Source organism: Micrasema longulum, unplaced genomic scaffold (genome assembly GCF_059751315.1).
Source record: "Micrasema longulum isolate JH-2025_06_02 unplaced genomic scaffold, ASM5975131v1 h1tg001038l, whole genome shotgun sequence".
NCBI lineage: Eukaryota > Metazoa > Arthropoda > Insecta > Trichoptera > Brachycentridae > Micrasema > Micrasema longulum.
The window spans coordinates 55,517-71,767 of record NW_028278226.1 but is presented as its reverse complement, the minus strand read 5'-3'; the positions used below and the strand labels follow the sequence as shown (position 1 = coordinate 71,767).

At 32.6% G+C, this 16,251-nt stretch overlaps 2 protein-coding genes across 2 annotated transcripts; one reads left to right on the top strand and one right to left on the bottom strand.

Moving 5' to 3' along the window:
- Positions 1-799: 799 nt before the first annotated feature.
- On the top strand, positions 800-5,301 carry LOC148277404 (uncharacterized). The gene is made up of 4 exons (XM_088232923.1): positions 800-1,508; positions 2,441-2,678; positions 4,168-4,314; positions 4,969-5,301. The coding sequence occupies exons 1-4, from the start codon at positions 924-926 to the stop codon at positions 5,058-5,060; spliced, it is 1,062 nt and encodes a 353-aa protein (XP_088089049.1). The 5' UTR covers positions 800-923; the 3' UTR covers positions 5,061-5,301.
- A 98-nt stretch (positions 5,302-5,399) lies between these two features.
- LOC148277403 (uncharacterized) lies at positions 5,400-13,844 on the bottom strand. The gene is made up of 6 exons (XM_088232918.1): positions 13,650-13,844; positions 11,436-11,615; positions 10,402-10,606; positions 8,630-8,781; positions 6,845-7,087; positions 5,400-5,970 (listed from the first exon to the last, which is right to left on the bottom strand). Exons 1-6 carry the CDS (start codon positions 13,842-13,844, stop codon positions 5,791-5,793), a joined length of 1,155 nt encoding a protein of 384 aa, XP_088089044.1. The 3' UTR covers positions 5,400-5,790.
- Between the last annotated feature and the right edge of the window lie 2,407 nt (positions 13,845-16,251).

The window sequence follows — 16,251 nt, the reverse complement described above, 5'->3', positions numbered from 1 at the left end:
TTAGGCAAAACTGACGCAAATTGAAACAATTATTTGATTAATTATTGGAACAAAAAAAAGACACCATGACAGTTTGAATCCGGAATTTCCGGTGACAAGTGCGCCAAGAGCGCCGCTACAATTCGAAATATAAATGCAAATCACCCTATCCCCTCTCCTCTCACATTTCAAGCTGGGTATGTTCAGTGTCAGCCTAGTGATGGTAAGTGAAGACATAAAAAAAAAAAATTGGTACAAATTCATATAGGTTATCATAAAAAAATTAATGGTACCTAAATAGAAACCTTAAACATGAAACCTTTATTAGAAATATGAACTTTGGAAATATGTGTTCACACACAAATGTTTGCATGTGATCATGATTTCCTATCTATTTACAATAATTGTTGAGTGCAACTCAACATTAATTTCCTTAAATGTGAGATGCGGCTAGGGGAATAACATGTTTATTTATTAAACATCAATGGTTACAGCTTTTCTAGAGATATTGCAGTGGATTTTTTTCGAACTGGGTTGTGGTTCCGTGGTAGTGTTGCGGACTCGCAGATCAAAGATTCGAGGTTCAAATCGGATTCTACCATAACTCGATTTACATTTCACCAGCACAAGATACTCATGAATATTAGAGAATGGGTTGAAAATTGAAATATTTGGGTAAATAATAAGAACTCAAATATTCATTTGTAAAATATTTTAAATATCTTTTATAATAAAGAAAAAACTACACGGGTAAACTACTCAGCAAATTGAGAATTAATTTTCTTAAATTATATTTAAAAAAAGAATAGTCTTTGTTTTTGAATCTGGCACACACTCATTATAAAAAATCTTTTTCAGCAATTGCTTTCATATTTATACTTCACAGTTTTTTTTTATATGTATATTTATTTATAATATTCAGTTTATGTTTGAAAACAAATAAAATGTCATCTAGGGATTTGAAATTAAATAGTGGAGATTCAACTGGCTGTCGCACACATAGAGTAGTGGAATGTGCAAAGAATTCAGTTAGTGAAATGCTTTTAAAGAATTTGGACGAAGGATGTGGCGAGTGCACACCAAACTCAGCTCTATGGAGACCAACTAAAATTAACAGAAACATGGTAGCGTTACGTCGACCTATTAACAATAATGTCAGTCAAAGCAATGCAATTGACCGCCCGTGTTCAGCTAAATCCTCTGACGATATTGTGAATAAAGAAGGGTTTCCATCAGTGCAAATAATTTCTAAAAGTTTGTCCGTATCTGATATGGGTAAATCAAAAACAGAAAGAGCTTCTACTTCTCGAAAGTTTTGCAAAATCGATTCCTTAGCTGAGAGTGATGATGATTTAACAGTCAGAAATGATCCTCTTGTGCTAGAACGTAATGGATTCTACGAAAGTAATGGAAGCCTTCGACTTTCTCTAACATCCCTCTCAAGTTCAGCAACACAAGAAGACCAAGAAGCCTATGAAATCGCTCGAAGGGAAGCTTTTAATGATTGGTTATCTCGCAAAGAGAAAGAGGTTTGTACCTAAAGATTTGTGTATTATCGTGAACTATGTGATCAATGTCTGACAGCTTCTCTTAAATTGGTTAACCTCATATATGTCAGAGTTTTCTGCACACTTCCGGATAAAGGCTTTCCTTTCATCTTTCGTGGCTTGCACTGTCTGCATTTTTTTTTCAATATGCTAATTAGAGACCACTAACTAGGCTGTAGAGGCCATTACAGTAATACATTTGACCATTTTTTTAAATGTACATTTTGGCAGTCAATAAACTTTTCCCCAACTCAAAGGTTGGGACTTTATATTTCCAGTTTATGTGGTTCGGACTGTCATCATTTATCCTTTGGTTTTTTTATTTTACCAATTGAATTTTCATAATTTAAAATTTGAATAACCATCGTGGTTTTACCGCCACTTTAAATGGCAAACTCTTTTTTCTACTGAAAATAGCAACTTTTGCTTTAATACTCCATCAAGAGGTTAAGTTGCATCACACATCACACATAATATGTTTGATTCATACACACGAATAAATTATCATATCTGTCTGTCCTTAGTACATAATACATTCCAAGCATTCTTGTCCTTGAGTAATTGTGTCAAATCTATAAAAGAGTTCAGAAATAAGGTCTTCTGAAACTTTCTGGTAATATTTCAAACAGAGAAGTACACAATTTGGTGGTTTTATTAGTATTTATTTTCACCTCATTATGTCAGATTTGTTTGTTGGTTGATTAAAATATTTTATTTTTTTAAAGTAAAAAATGTTTTAAAAAAATTGAAGAAATTAATATTTTACAAGTAATAATATATTTTTTGCTGTTAACAACAGACGTTATACCATACATGAAATGGATATTCCAATTTAAGTATACATTTTTACTTAAGATACTACATGTACAATATTATATGTATGAAAATACTTTACTTTTATCATTTCGTAATAGAGAAAAGAAAAAAATAGGGCACAGGATAATAAAAATCACAATGGTAAAAAGATGACCCTCGAGCAACGAGAGGAACTGTTTAAGATCTGGATAGAAAAGAAAAGGTCGATGAAGGAAGCGGAGAAAGCAAGTCGTTTATTGGAAGTCCAAAAGCAAGAAGAAGAAAAAAAGCTACAGAAAATGGGCAAAGAGAACAAGTTAAGAGAATGGAGTAGGCGAAAAGAGGAAATTATGAAAGGTTTGTTGAGCTTATACGTATGAAAATTATCCAAATATATATATATATATATGAATCGTCCAGGAAGAGAAGATCAGATATTTTATTTATAATAGATTTTTGTAATAATTATGTAGATTTCTTTTATTTAAGCTATCATTTTCATTTCTTAGGTACGTATATCTGTTGTGAAATTATAGCAAGTGTTTTATTTTATAACTTACATAAAAAAATAAGTAACTACCTATTACCTAATTACAATTAAATTACACCAACAATTATTGTTGTCAAATAACACAAATCCACATTAAATGTAAATGTTTTATATCCAGTGGTGTGAAAAGGTCTTCAAATAGAGCTTTGCAATCCTATTATATAGTCTGTAGTTATGGAACTGTTTACAAATTAACATATTTTTTATTGTAATACATGTGCATACATGTGAATGTGAGTATTTCAAATATATTTGTCCTCAAAATTCCAGGAATTCATGACTAGTCACATTTATAAATATTTATTCTAAGAAATTTGTTATTGTTTCCCTTCCCCGAAAAGAGTAAAAAAGTTATTACATGTTTTTTATTTTACTTACGAATTGAAAGTGGTAGTAACTAGTTAATTATTTTATACTATGTTAATTTTTTAAATGTTTGGTTCTCTGTGATAAATTGTGAATAACACCGCTCAATGGCTGAGATAAGCATTATCGACAAAATCAAGAAAAGAGCTCTGCGCTGGTTTAGACATGTGGACAGCAAAAGAACGACTAAGAATATTTACCATGCGAATGTTGATGGATGCAGAAATAGAGGAAGACCGAGAAAGACATGGCATGACCAAATCCAACAAATACTCGAAGATGGACTTGTCAAAAGTCGGAGTAATCGGCGCGCGTGCATGAGAATATGTAAGGAAGCGAGATCTGTATGCAAAGATAAGTGATGTGGAATTCTATCCTCTCTGCATACCTTTACGGGGAAACGGCGTGATAAATAAATAAATCTATGTATTTTTCTGTGTTGTAATATTATTTAAATGTTTATGTGTTGCCTCAATAAAACATTTTTTTAAATTATTTTTTTTGCTCAGAGATATTTTCACTTTTCCCTAATACACATTTTGTTCAAAGTCTTTCACACCACTGTATATCAGAAATGGATGTCAAAATTTATCAAGATTATAAAATTGAATTTGAGTATTTCAAAACTTTTAATTTCTTCGGGTTACTCATTGTACTCATTTAACCCTTGAACAATAAGTTTTTCTCCTTATTGGCATTCTTTACATTTTTTATCTCTAGTTTCTTGTGTATGTCAATGTTTGTTACATTTTAAATTATTTTATGGATGAAAATTGGAATACTGTATTTTATTTTGATGTGGTATTCAAGTATTTTTTTTCCATATTCATTTTATTTAATAGAGAAAATATGAATTACGGTGTTATTATGGAAGCTTATTTTTTATGTTCATAATACCAATATCACTAGATTTCTTATTTAAATTTTCAGATTTAGCACTCCGAGAGAAAGAACGTCAAGAAAAACTAGCTCGCTCTAAAGAGCAACGACGAAAAGAAGGTGAACTAGCTTATCAACATTGGCTGAAGCAAGCTAAGAATAAGCCTCTTCCAGTTCCACTTAATAAAGGAGAGCTTAGTAAGGCAATTGTGTTTATTTTTATTAGGAGGTCAAGAAAAATAATTGAGCGATGCAAAATTATTTTCAGCTTCGTCATCTAATTTTAAGTGCATTAGGTTGCCATGCACGGAGTCCCAGGTTCGATTCCTAGAAAGGTCGACTTGAAATATTTATTTTAAACGGTGTTTTTTTGCTGCGTTATTTCATCGACCTTGGACTGGCACTTGAAGCATAAGAGTGGTAATTTTTCCGTAATATAACAAATGATCTTGGTGTTCTAAAGTAGTGCCTGCACTACCGAAGGAGATTTACATTTTCAATATGATAGGCTTATGTAACTATGCTTTATCAACAATATTGGGAATTTCAAAAAGGGATTATGTATGTTATAATTAATATAACATTAAACATGGATAAAAAACTAATTAAATAATTTAATACATAGGACCTTACTTATAAACCTGGTATAAAGTTACGCCTAGGCATAGTGGTAAAAGTAGGATGGGAATACCATCCTTATTGAACCACTGTAATAAAGATGATATTCACATCTGTATTCTACCACCTATGCCTAGGGTAACTTTATACCAAGTTTATGATGATGAGTAAGGCCCATATTCTTTTGAATTTGACATTTTTTGGATACACATTCCATTCGTTTTTTCATCTTAGGTATGCGGGGATCCGTATCATCAATGTATGTAAACCCTCAACCCTGGAAGTGTTCCGAAGATAATGACAGTGCTTCCACATCCAGTACTTGAAATATATTTTATATCATTTAAATATACTAGTATTAAAAATCGATAACAATGGTATATTTGTTTATTCCATGAAATCAAATTATAGAAATATTTTTTTGAAGTCTGCAAAACCAACACTTTAAAATCTATGTACCTAATAAAAAGTTTTTGCTTTTTTTATAAACAGGACATTGAAACAAGGATAAATTGTTTACATTTTATATATTTTTATGTTTTATATATGGTTAATAAATAATATGTAATCACTCATGCTATTATTTATTTATAATAAATACAAGACATTTCTAGTTTTTTCTACCATATCAAAGTAGGAAAATATTTTGAGTAAAAACCGTTTGCGTAAATTATTAACATGTTTCTTGCAATAACAAAAATCTTACACCTAGTAGTTTATTTATATATTATAGGAATCCATTTGGAAATACATTTGGTTTTGTTTATTGATAAACCTACAAATTGCTTAAACACAAACATTTGTAGTTAAAGGAAATTATGTGATAAACTATTTGATAGATGCTGCTAATAAAAAATATAAATAAATATGTGAAAAGTACTAAATTAATAGAAAACAATTATTATTTATGTAGATGAAATAATATTATTTTTACTATTCAATTCAATTTAAGATGAGAAATTTAAGATTGATATCATAAATATAAATTAATATTTTATAAAAAAACATTGCCAAGAGTTTGGGGCAGTCAAAGTAAAATAACTAAAGTACCGTTTCCTAGTAAGCTTCTTCTTCTTCTTTTAATCGAAGGATATCAGATTTATTCATGAAATAGTAAGATGGCTGTCTTCCCTTCAGATCCTTGAGGACGCGTTTAGCTCCGGCTTTAATGAGAATTCTACTGATAGACTCCACATTGTCCACTCCCATTGCATAGTGAAGTACGGTGCGCTCCAACTAATAAAAAATATACACATAATTTGGATTATTAATTTTAAGCCTAATATACATATTAAGAAAATAAAACAACCGTCAATATAAGAATTTATATTGTTTAGACAACTATATTGTAGTTTTTTAGTGTTGGAAACATTCCACAATTTAGAACACAACATTATTGTCATTTGTATATACCTCTACTCTGATAATTATTGTACATATTAAATATTACAAAAGTTGTCAAATGTTGGTTATACTTTTTATGATCCATCTGTCATAATTTTATTTTTTTTTTCCATAAATACAAACTCCTTAGTTCATATTTATTTAAGGCAAAAATGTTACTTAAATTAAATTAAATTAAATTTTGCCAGTACATAATATATGATAGAAAAACATCGGAGGGTGATTTGAAGACAATATTTTTATATAATATATCTGATTATTATCATTTCGTAGGCATAAATGCTGAAGGGACAAGGTGTAAATTGTTCGAGAAAGGGAAGATCTTCCCATTCATATTGTACGAGTATACTAGAACATTGTACAACAAAAGTGGTTACTTATATACAATACATGTATTAACAAAACCGAGAAACTTTAACAATGTTAACTCTAATATACCCGACTGCTAATGTGGCAATACTGAAGCCCGGGCTAAGGCGGCTAGCTGTCATTTTCTCTCGGTAGACACCATCACACTCAGATCATAATTTTTTTTTATTGAGATTATTTTTATTAAACTATGTGCTAGAAATATTGAGTTTATCGAATTGGCCTTTTACAAAAAATATGTTTTATTTATTTTTCTTCCCTATTTTGAATAATTTACTCTCTGTCCCTTGCCATATTTCAAATTTATGTCAGCGATATAAATAAACACATAACCTACATTGTCTCCGATTCTCAGTGTTTCTGGATACGTTCTAGCGATAAATTCAGATAGTTCTTCCCTCTGTGCAAGTACGGCAATATGTAGGGAGCAGCGACCAAAGGAATTCTTAGCTGTTGCTAACACACGTCCTGATAGCAGCTTTCGAGCTCCGTTACCACCCATATTAGTGGCCGCGAGTACATTGTGGACATGGTCTTCATCACCTTGTCGAATAGCGAGATGTAGACGCTCCCTTTTTTCCTGGAGTATATTAAAAATGTGAGTTTCGCACGTAAGGAAATAAAAATTTTGATGTGTATGAATGTCTGTAAAATATTTTTATTCTTGGGAGCTGAGAAGCATTGGTAAATTAAAGATTAATTTGTAATAAAAAGAATGAGAATTTGTTTTAATATCATGAGAATTAAAGATGTGCTGAAAGTCATTGATGCTGGCATTTTTTTATTGTTTTTCAGTGATTTTATCATAATAATTAAATATTTGTTCACCTCTTGACAAAATATCAAAAAAATTAACAAAAGATTGAGGCTCTGCGATTGGTGTACTAAAATAGTGTCCTTTGGCACCATAAGGTGTGAGTTGGGAGGAAATAATGATAATTATTTTTAAAAATAATTAGCTGATACTTTTTATGCTATCAGTAAGTATACAATAATACATAGTGCAGTTTATGTTTATGATTATCTATCTGATAATTATTATTTCATTCTTCTTCTTCTTTTTTCTGTGCCATATCAGGTCTCCCCTACGCTGGCGATCACTCTAGAGTAGGCATTCCGGTCCTGCGCCAATTGGAACATCGCCTCAACTCCGCTCACTCCCATCCAGTCACGGATGTTTCTCAGCCAGGACATCTGTCGCCTTCCAACTCCACGCTTTCCCTCAATCTTTCCCATCATAATCAGCTGTAGAAGCGCATATTTGCTTCCGTGCCAGATATGGCCCAGATATGCGAGTTTTCTCTGTTTTATTGAGAACAGTAGTTCTTTTTCGGCACTGGCTCGTCTCAACATCTCCACGTTGGTCACTAAATCTGTCCACCGAATTCCTAGCATTCTCCGGTGAAGCCACATTTCAAAAGCCTCTAATCGGTATATGGAGTTCACCTTGAGAGTCCACGTTTCAACCCCGTAGAGCGGTATTGACCACACATAGCACTTGACCATCCTCTGTCTCAGTTTTAAATTAAGACTATCACTGCAGAAGAATGATTTTATGCCATTGAATACTGATCGCGCTATTTCTATTCTGCATCTAATTTCCCTATCCGGATCCAGATCAGAAGTGATTTGACTGCCGAGGTATTTAAAGTTAGTCACTCTCTCGATTGTTTGACCATTTATTCGCAATACAGCATTATTGTGAGGGTTTCGGCTAAACACCATCATTTTTGTTTTCGCCACATTTTCATTCTTATATTTAGTTATTTATTTATAGTGAAATAGTTTGAGGTTTGAAAATTGTTTTTTTTAAGTATGTAAATCATATAATATAAACACAAAGCCAATGCAATATATTCCCAGGAGTTACTGGAATTCAATTAGGGACTATAAAAATCTCCATTTTAGAACAGGCTGAGCCATGTTGGATGGATACTTACTAAACCAGAGGACATTCCATAGGTATTGATGTTAAAATTCTCCAGTAAATGTTATATAGATTCCCTGGTAATAAATGTGGATGTATGTGCAATAAATTTATAAATAAATAAAATAGACGGACAAGAATTGCCATTTGAACAAAAATAGCCAGTGGATAAACACAATATTTTTTTGTATTTACCTCAAACTCAGGTATGATGTTAAATAAGTCGATCATCTCAGCATGTTTTCGCTGTTTAACAGTTTCCGTGATTGGAACTCCTTCATCACCCACCACATCTAGAATGTGGTCATATCCTTCTAACAGAAGTTCTTTAATGACATCAGTTTCTCCTGTGAAAAATAGGATACTTTAAAATAAGTTGAAAATTAAAAACTATTAGTACATTAGGTTTTTTAATTAACAATGAGGAACTTCAGCCCTACGGGAAATACGGGGATACAAAAATGTTTTCTTGCACGTGGTTAAAAATAGAGCATTCAATTTTACTGCAAAGTTTCTAGAAAATGTACAAAAATAATAATAAAAAAGGAACTACTTTCAACGGAGTTTCTGGTTCATTTGAATCAACCAATGATAAGAGAGCTTTGAAAGATATCCGGTTTGCTAACTGTAAACGGACCAGTCGGCAGAACTGACAGAGAATAAGCGGAAGAGAACCTCTGACGTCACACGCGGAATTATTTTAGAAATACAAAACTTTAAAAATCATAGCGCTGATAATACGATATATATAAAAATATATATATATATATATTTGCTTCCTTTAATAGTCTATTAAAAATAAGTACATGATATGTTAAATTGCAAGGAAATATTCCTAGCAGCATCACTAGATACACAAATACCTGTTCTAAGCTACATAATATATATTTTTAAATAAATATATATATATACATATATAATAAGAATATGAGTCATATTAATATATATATATTATAATACGTAATACAAATATAATATTAAAATACAAATTAAGAAATCACAAAAATAAAACATTAAAAACAAAAACAGAGATTAAAAACAATAAACTAAGCACATTACAATTTTAATTTAAAAAACAACAAAATTAGATTTAAAGGAGAATTACATATAAAAATCTAAAAAATGTTATGAAAGATGAAAAAAAATCAGTAAATTTTATTATTTTAATTTATTATATGAATAAAAGACAAGTGTGGATTTTTTTTCTGCCGAATTCTTTCAATAATAATTCATATTTGTCTTAGCTTTCCCTCCGTGCAAACAACAAACAATACAGTTCGGTACTTTAACAGTGTAATAATCTTTGATATATTGGTCAGTAAGCACATGTACTTTTTACTACAATGCTACAAAGCATCCTCTCGCAACAGTGTTTTGGGAAAAAATATATGAATTTCTCAGAAATCTCAAAATATTTTGAAACAGTTTTATAAACACTACAATGCCAACAATAATGTATTTTTAAAAAATCGTATTTCAGCATTTTAGCTGAGGCATTTCCGGTACCCCGCTCAGAAACTTGGGGATTTTTTTACCTTCAGGGCTGGTATTCCAAACGTTCTCGCGGCCTTATTATCTAGTGTATTTACGTACAAAATACACGAAAAAAACTGTTTTCTTTCACTTGTACTGTTCAGAATAGCACTCCAGGCTCGGAAAGGTCAATGCCGTATAATCCGAAAGTAAGCACTATTAGTTAATCAAGTACCACCTACATATGGTATATCTATTAAAATTTATTTTGAGAACATGGAAAAATAAAATACAAGAAGAAATACAATAAACGACTTGTACTGCTTCACTAATTTTATTCTTGAGGTTACGCATTTAAAGTTTATTCTAAGATAGCATCCGAAATTGTGTATCTCGTTTTATAATGTGGTATTTCTAAAACACGATTCCTTCTTTGACTTTTACCTAAATGCCACAGATCAAGGGGTAAAATGTGGATAAATATGTCGTTTGACCTGTGGCGGCTGTCTCCAGCAGCCAGCGGTCAAGCTCCGCAGTGTTGTCGGGCAAGTTGGCCTGAAGGGAGACGTCCCTCGCCGTGCGGTACAGCTGGTCCCTGAAGGCGGGGCTGACTCCCGCCTCGCGCGCCAGTTGCAGAAGTGCCCCCCGGGCGTGGCCCCGCGCGGCCGCGAAGTGCAGCATGGATTGCCCGTGCTCGTCCTACACCACGAAATGAGACAAACATTAAAAATAATGTATGATAAAATGTTAAGAGGATGCGTGGTCTTACTTTTCTTCATTTAAACGTTCGTATTTTCTCCCCAGATTATTGCCATGCAGGTGCCCCAGAGCGATGATTTTTTTACACTCTATAGATAGTCCACCATTGGCGTGTCCCTATCGTTTGTTTTTTTAGATAAATTCTTTTTATAGGTACCAGAGCCATCCGAAAATCCTTAAAAGCGCCTAGTTTTATTTGCCAACTTCGGTGAAACGTGCTGACGCAGACATTTTTTTTCTGAGGTTTTGGGGTTCAGATAACGGGAATACGAGACCTCGATTTTGTCAATTTTGGCTAGGCATAATCAGTCCGGCGTGCAGTTGTCCTTTTTGCACAGTATCGAAGAGGCATTTGCGAGAGAGTGACAGAAACGTAAAATACACCTTATTTGCCTGAGTCAAAAACATGATATTGGCAAAACACCGAAAGAAATAAAAATAAATAATGTCACCATGCAAAATTAATTTGCTTACCATATGAAATAGTATTGGTTTTTACACGATCGTAAAAATACACAATTCATGATAAAATAACAATGATCGAGATTCGTTGCAAATGGTGTACCAATGCAGTACCATATGCATCATCAAATACAGATAACGGTATGATGATGATGATGATGAATATCATAACATTACTATGCAGAAGTCATTTTTTCGTACATGAGTTCATCACAAGTTGATTTTCACATAGGTACTTAGGCATGGGGAGAATAATCGACGCCCGTTGAACTGAAATTTATGTTTTTGAAAGTAGGTAGGTACTTGCCCTGTTATCACTGCTGAAGGCTGCCTCGGGGGCCCCGGGTGTGTAGGGGGCGGGGGGAGTGGGGGGCAGGGTGGGGCGCCCCGCCATTGGCCCGGGCTCGTGGGCGCGCAGAGGGCCCAGCCCGTGGTCGGGCTCAATGGCGTGGTGATCCGTTTCTTCCGTTATGAGTGCGTTGGACTCCTAAAGCATTTAAATGAAAAATAACTAAAAAACATAGCAAAAAGAACACAAAAGAGGTGGATTATAATCTGGGAGGGTTAGATACCTTGTAGGAAGCTTGCCTGCAAGGGATAGTTTAACTGTGCAAATTCGTCTATCGTAGGTAGCGTTTGAAAACGTGTAAAACTATTTTTTTTCTATTATTTTATTTTACTAAGGAAACATACAATAATTAGTAGTTACATTATATAAATTGGTGAAAGGATAAAATATTAATCGCACAAAGGGAATTTCTAAAATATTTTATTGTTAAAAATAATTGTATATTCACAGAAATGTATTCATAAAATCGATGCCTACTTTACTGTTTTTATATAAATTGGTACCTAAATTAATCGTTTTTCATTTCTTTTCTTGCTGTCATGTCTAAAGGCAAATTTAGTAAATAAGAAATATACTTTTTTTTTTTTGTGGCAAACCGGGTAAACTAGTCGAAATAAAATTATACAGAACTTACGTTTGATGGAAAAATAATGTTGAAGTATTTATAGAATATCTAAAGGCACATTTATATATAAAATTAGAATAAAAATTACAAAAGTATTTTTATTGTATATTGAGTCATGGTGAGAAGAATTGTGAACGAAAGCACTTGAACTTTCGGTTCGTTTATATAACAATATCATTATGGCAATAACATTTTGTTTTAATTATTATTTTTTAATTGTATTTTAAATCCTTGTTTTATATTTATGATATTGTATTTTGAAAGCATACACCAAAATACTTAATTTATTACTTATCACGAATCAGCACCGAGTTTAACTAGATTTACCAGAATTCACTCGTATTTCTACCGCAGCATAACCGTTCGCTATTATTATTTTATTTTTTATTATGTCATTGTATCTCTCAGTAAATGAAATGAAAAAAACACGAAAAAAATGATTTAATAATAAATTGAAATCCTATACCTGCGTTAGGGATACCTTTAATCCGATTATAAATCATACTTGGAAATATGGCGTATTTTGCACAGCGGTAAAAATCCACACGGCACAGTAATAAAACAAATGGTGGGTTGATATTTAGAGTATTTTGATTTATTTTCTAAAGTTACATTTATTTATTTAATGCTAGGCAAACGTAATAAGGTGACTTACCTCTTGTTCACGTAAGAGTAGCCCCTGAATATTTTTTTATTAAATACAAAATAATATAATAAATGTCAATCCACCCTAATTTTACCGTGCCGGGTGGATTTGGACGATTCGTGTAAATTGGGCCTACGTGTTCAATAAACACACTATTGTATCCTTCGGAAGCCTGTAGATAAACTCCAATACTTAGGCTATTTGAATGTATTAGACGGCCTCAGCTAGAACTGAGTTACCGATATTAATGTCATCACACAAACACATTGAAAAAAAAGTATATATATATTTAAATCTAAAATTCTGAACAATTATTGTCTTTACTGACATTGAAATTCTCTTTTATGTATTATTTATTCAGTTTAAAATTAATTAATTAGGGTTAAATTGGTACAAGCCGCTTCCTCGATGGACCACTAGTTAAACCTGAGGATTTTAACGAGCTCGCCTTCTTTCTAATAACCTGATACTTTATGGATCTGAGCTTGGAGGGAGTATTTACCAATATGAGAACTCTCGCTCTCCACACACTAGTCAGGTTCTTTAAAGACCTGGGCTTGGAGGACGAGAACTAATTCACGGGGACCCGTCACAATAGATCTTCAAAGGTCGCAGTGACGTCAGAAGCTTATACTATATGGCACTGACCCCCACTTCAAAGAATAAGAATAATAAGAATGAATCGGAACTCAAATACATTAATACTTAATCGATGTTAAAACCAAAATATGCATTAGCTGACAGCCTATTTATATTTTTCGGCTAAAGTCAATATAATAAATTTAAAAAAAAAACAAATTAAAGAAAACCACACTCAAATAATGATTATATAAACAACGGTAAATTCATACTCTGAACTAAAAAATTAACATAAAAGAAAACGAATACTTATAAGCAGTACCTGAGTTCTAAGTCTTGACTTGTTTTGGTTAGCGAAGTTGTATAAGTAGGTCGCTAAGAATGCTATTGGGTCCTTGGGCCTCGCATTGGCCACCTCTGTCAGCCCTTTGATCAGGGGATCTCCCAGAGCTGCGAACACATCATCCCCATTACCACGGTTCTGTACCCCTGGCGACCCGAATGCGTTATTGGCCATGTTTATAAAAAATACAGTTCAATGAGAATTAAGTTAGTCATGATTGATTTGCATTTTTAAAAAGTTTCGAACGGTTTATGGAAAACGTTCGCGTCTAGCACAAAGCAAATATTGTAACAAACTGAAGTCGTTTGACAAAACTCGAGGAGCCTTTAGGTGGAATACATTTCACGTGAAATAGGCAATTAAGCATATCACGCTATCGAACATCGATAGCGTCCCATTAATGTTTTGTATGTAGGTACATGTAATGTGAATAGAGCTTACACGAGGCCAAGTATCTGCCTTCCTCAGTCCTGAATATTGGTATATCCACTTGCCCGTTGTGTTCCGAGCTCGGAGTTTCTGAAAATATTCATCAAATATTGAAAAGGTTTTCCGATCGATCGCTCCAAAGTCATATACTATCGTGGGAACATTCGATAGCTTCGTTAAGCTGAGGGAGGCACATTATAAAAAAACACAATTGAGCGATACAAAAAAGAAAATTCATCGTTTTTAGTTGGTTATTTTTACAAAATGGAGTGATTTCTTTTGAATCGATTTCAGTGGTGTGGTCTGTGTTGATGAATGTATTCTACAACACATTGATCTGTGAACTGAATGCACGAGTATGTATATCGTGACATATATTTAAAGCAAAAGTTAGTGGCAATTGTTGTATTGCGCGGTTGATGGATGGATGGGTGGGTGAAGGTCAGTCGATATTGGCAATTAGATACTATTTTGTTATATTTATGTATACATATTATAGCGAATTGCATTAAGTTTCCACTGTAATAAAAAAGGGACAAATTCATATAATGCTTGAGAATTTTAAAGGATAACATATTTATTCGTCAATTTTTTTTAAAGCGTTAGAATTATTATAAGCCACGTTTCTTTATGAATAAATAACTGGAAAAAACAAACGAAAGATTAACACACTGTGTTTGTATAATTTGACAAATGAGTGCTTAAAACAATCACAATCAACCACAGCACGTAAGCAGCAAGCTTTAATGTTGATACATGAAATATTTGTATTTATAAAAGTAAAAATACATTTTGTTTGAAGTGTTATCAGGAAAAGAATCGAAACTAAGCTTTTTGGATTAAATACACCAAGTTTGTACGATAACAACTTCTTACACACATCGGATGCAGTATGGTGGTACTAAGAACTGATACGATATTCATGAGGAAAGTATTGTATGAGCTTTAGCGTGAGTTAGTGGAGCAAAAATTGAAATGTTGTGCTGACAGAAACACGCAAGAAAGGACTTCAAAGTTTTGTGGTTGCCAAATAAATTGAAAATACGATAAAAATACTAAACACAGCCCTGTATCACGAAAGCTAAGCCACGCCGTTATATGTGTTAACGGAATTGTGTGTGATTTCTACACAGGAGATAGGTTGTGGGCACAATTATACATAGAATAGAATTATATAATGAGGAAGTTCAGTGCTAAGGGAAATTGTATTTGAAAAATGTTTCTTTCGTTCGCGCCGTAAAAACTGGAGCATTTAAATTTTCTGCGAAGTTTCTTGAAAATGTATGGAAAAAAAGAGGAGATTTTAATAAAAACGAACTACATTGAACCAATGATTGAGAGTTTTGATAGATTTCCAGTTTACGGAAAGCCACTAATCCATCAGCAGAACTCACCGAGAAGGAGGGGGAAGAGAACTTGAGACGTCACACGCGGATTAGTTTAAAAGTAATAAAACTTTAAAAATCATAGCGCTGATAATACGGTACATAATTAAAAAAAGTTCAGTAAATAACTCTTACCAGTTTCGAGCAAAGAAGCAGGGTTATCCTCATCGAAAATCAAAACTTTAAAGTGTAAAATGTGTTTAAATTTATTTCTTCTTTTTTAAAGATTCGAAGTTTTATTTTGTTAATTTTTAGTACTTTATAATTATATTTTTGTGTTTATTTGTTTTTTTAAGATAATTTCCTGTTATTTTTATTTGTATTAGAAACGCGCCGATAAACATTTTTTTATTAGTAGTTTGGCGCGATCTAGATTTTGTTAATTTTTGTCTATAGATTTGAATAAATATATTTTTTTAAAGTTTAATCTATTAACAAATATATATAAAAAACCACGAAACTTCCTCATTGGAGGATGGAATAACTCAATGAAGACAAAGCGCGATTTGACTAAACGTTCGTGATTGAGGACTGCTGGAGATTTGCAAGTACTGACCTAAAGAATCCGATGGTAAGTAAGAAGTTCTCGCACCCTGTTCTGATCATCATTCACTAAAGTAATATCACTGAAAAACGCTCATTGCACTAAAACCACTCTAGCTAATTTTGAAGGCGAAAAATATTTAATTGACGTGAAATTAAATTGCTATTGTAAATGTGAGACTGAACAAAATTAAAATAATGGATAAGTTCAAGTTAAATTGTTT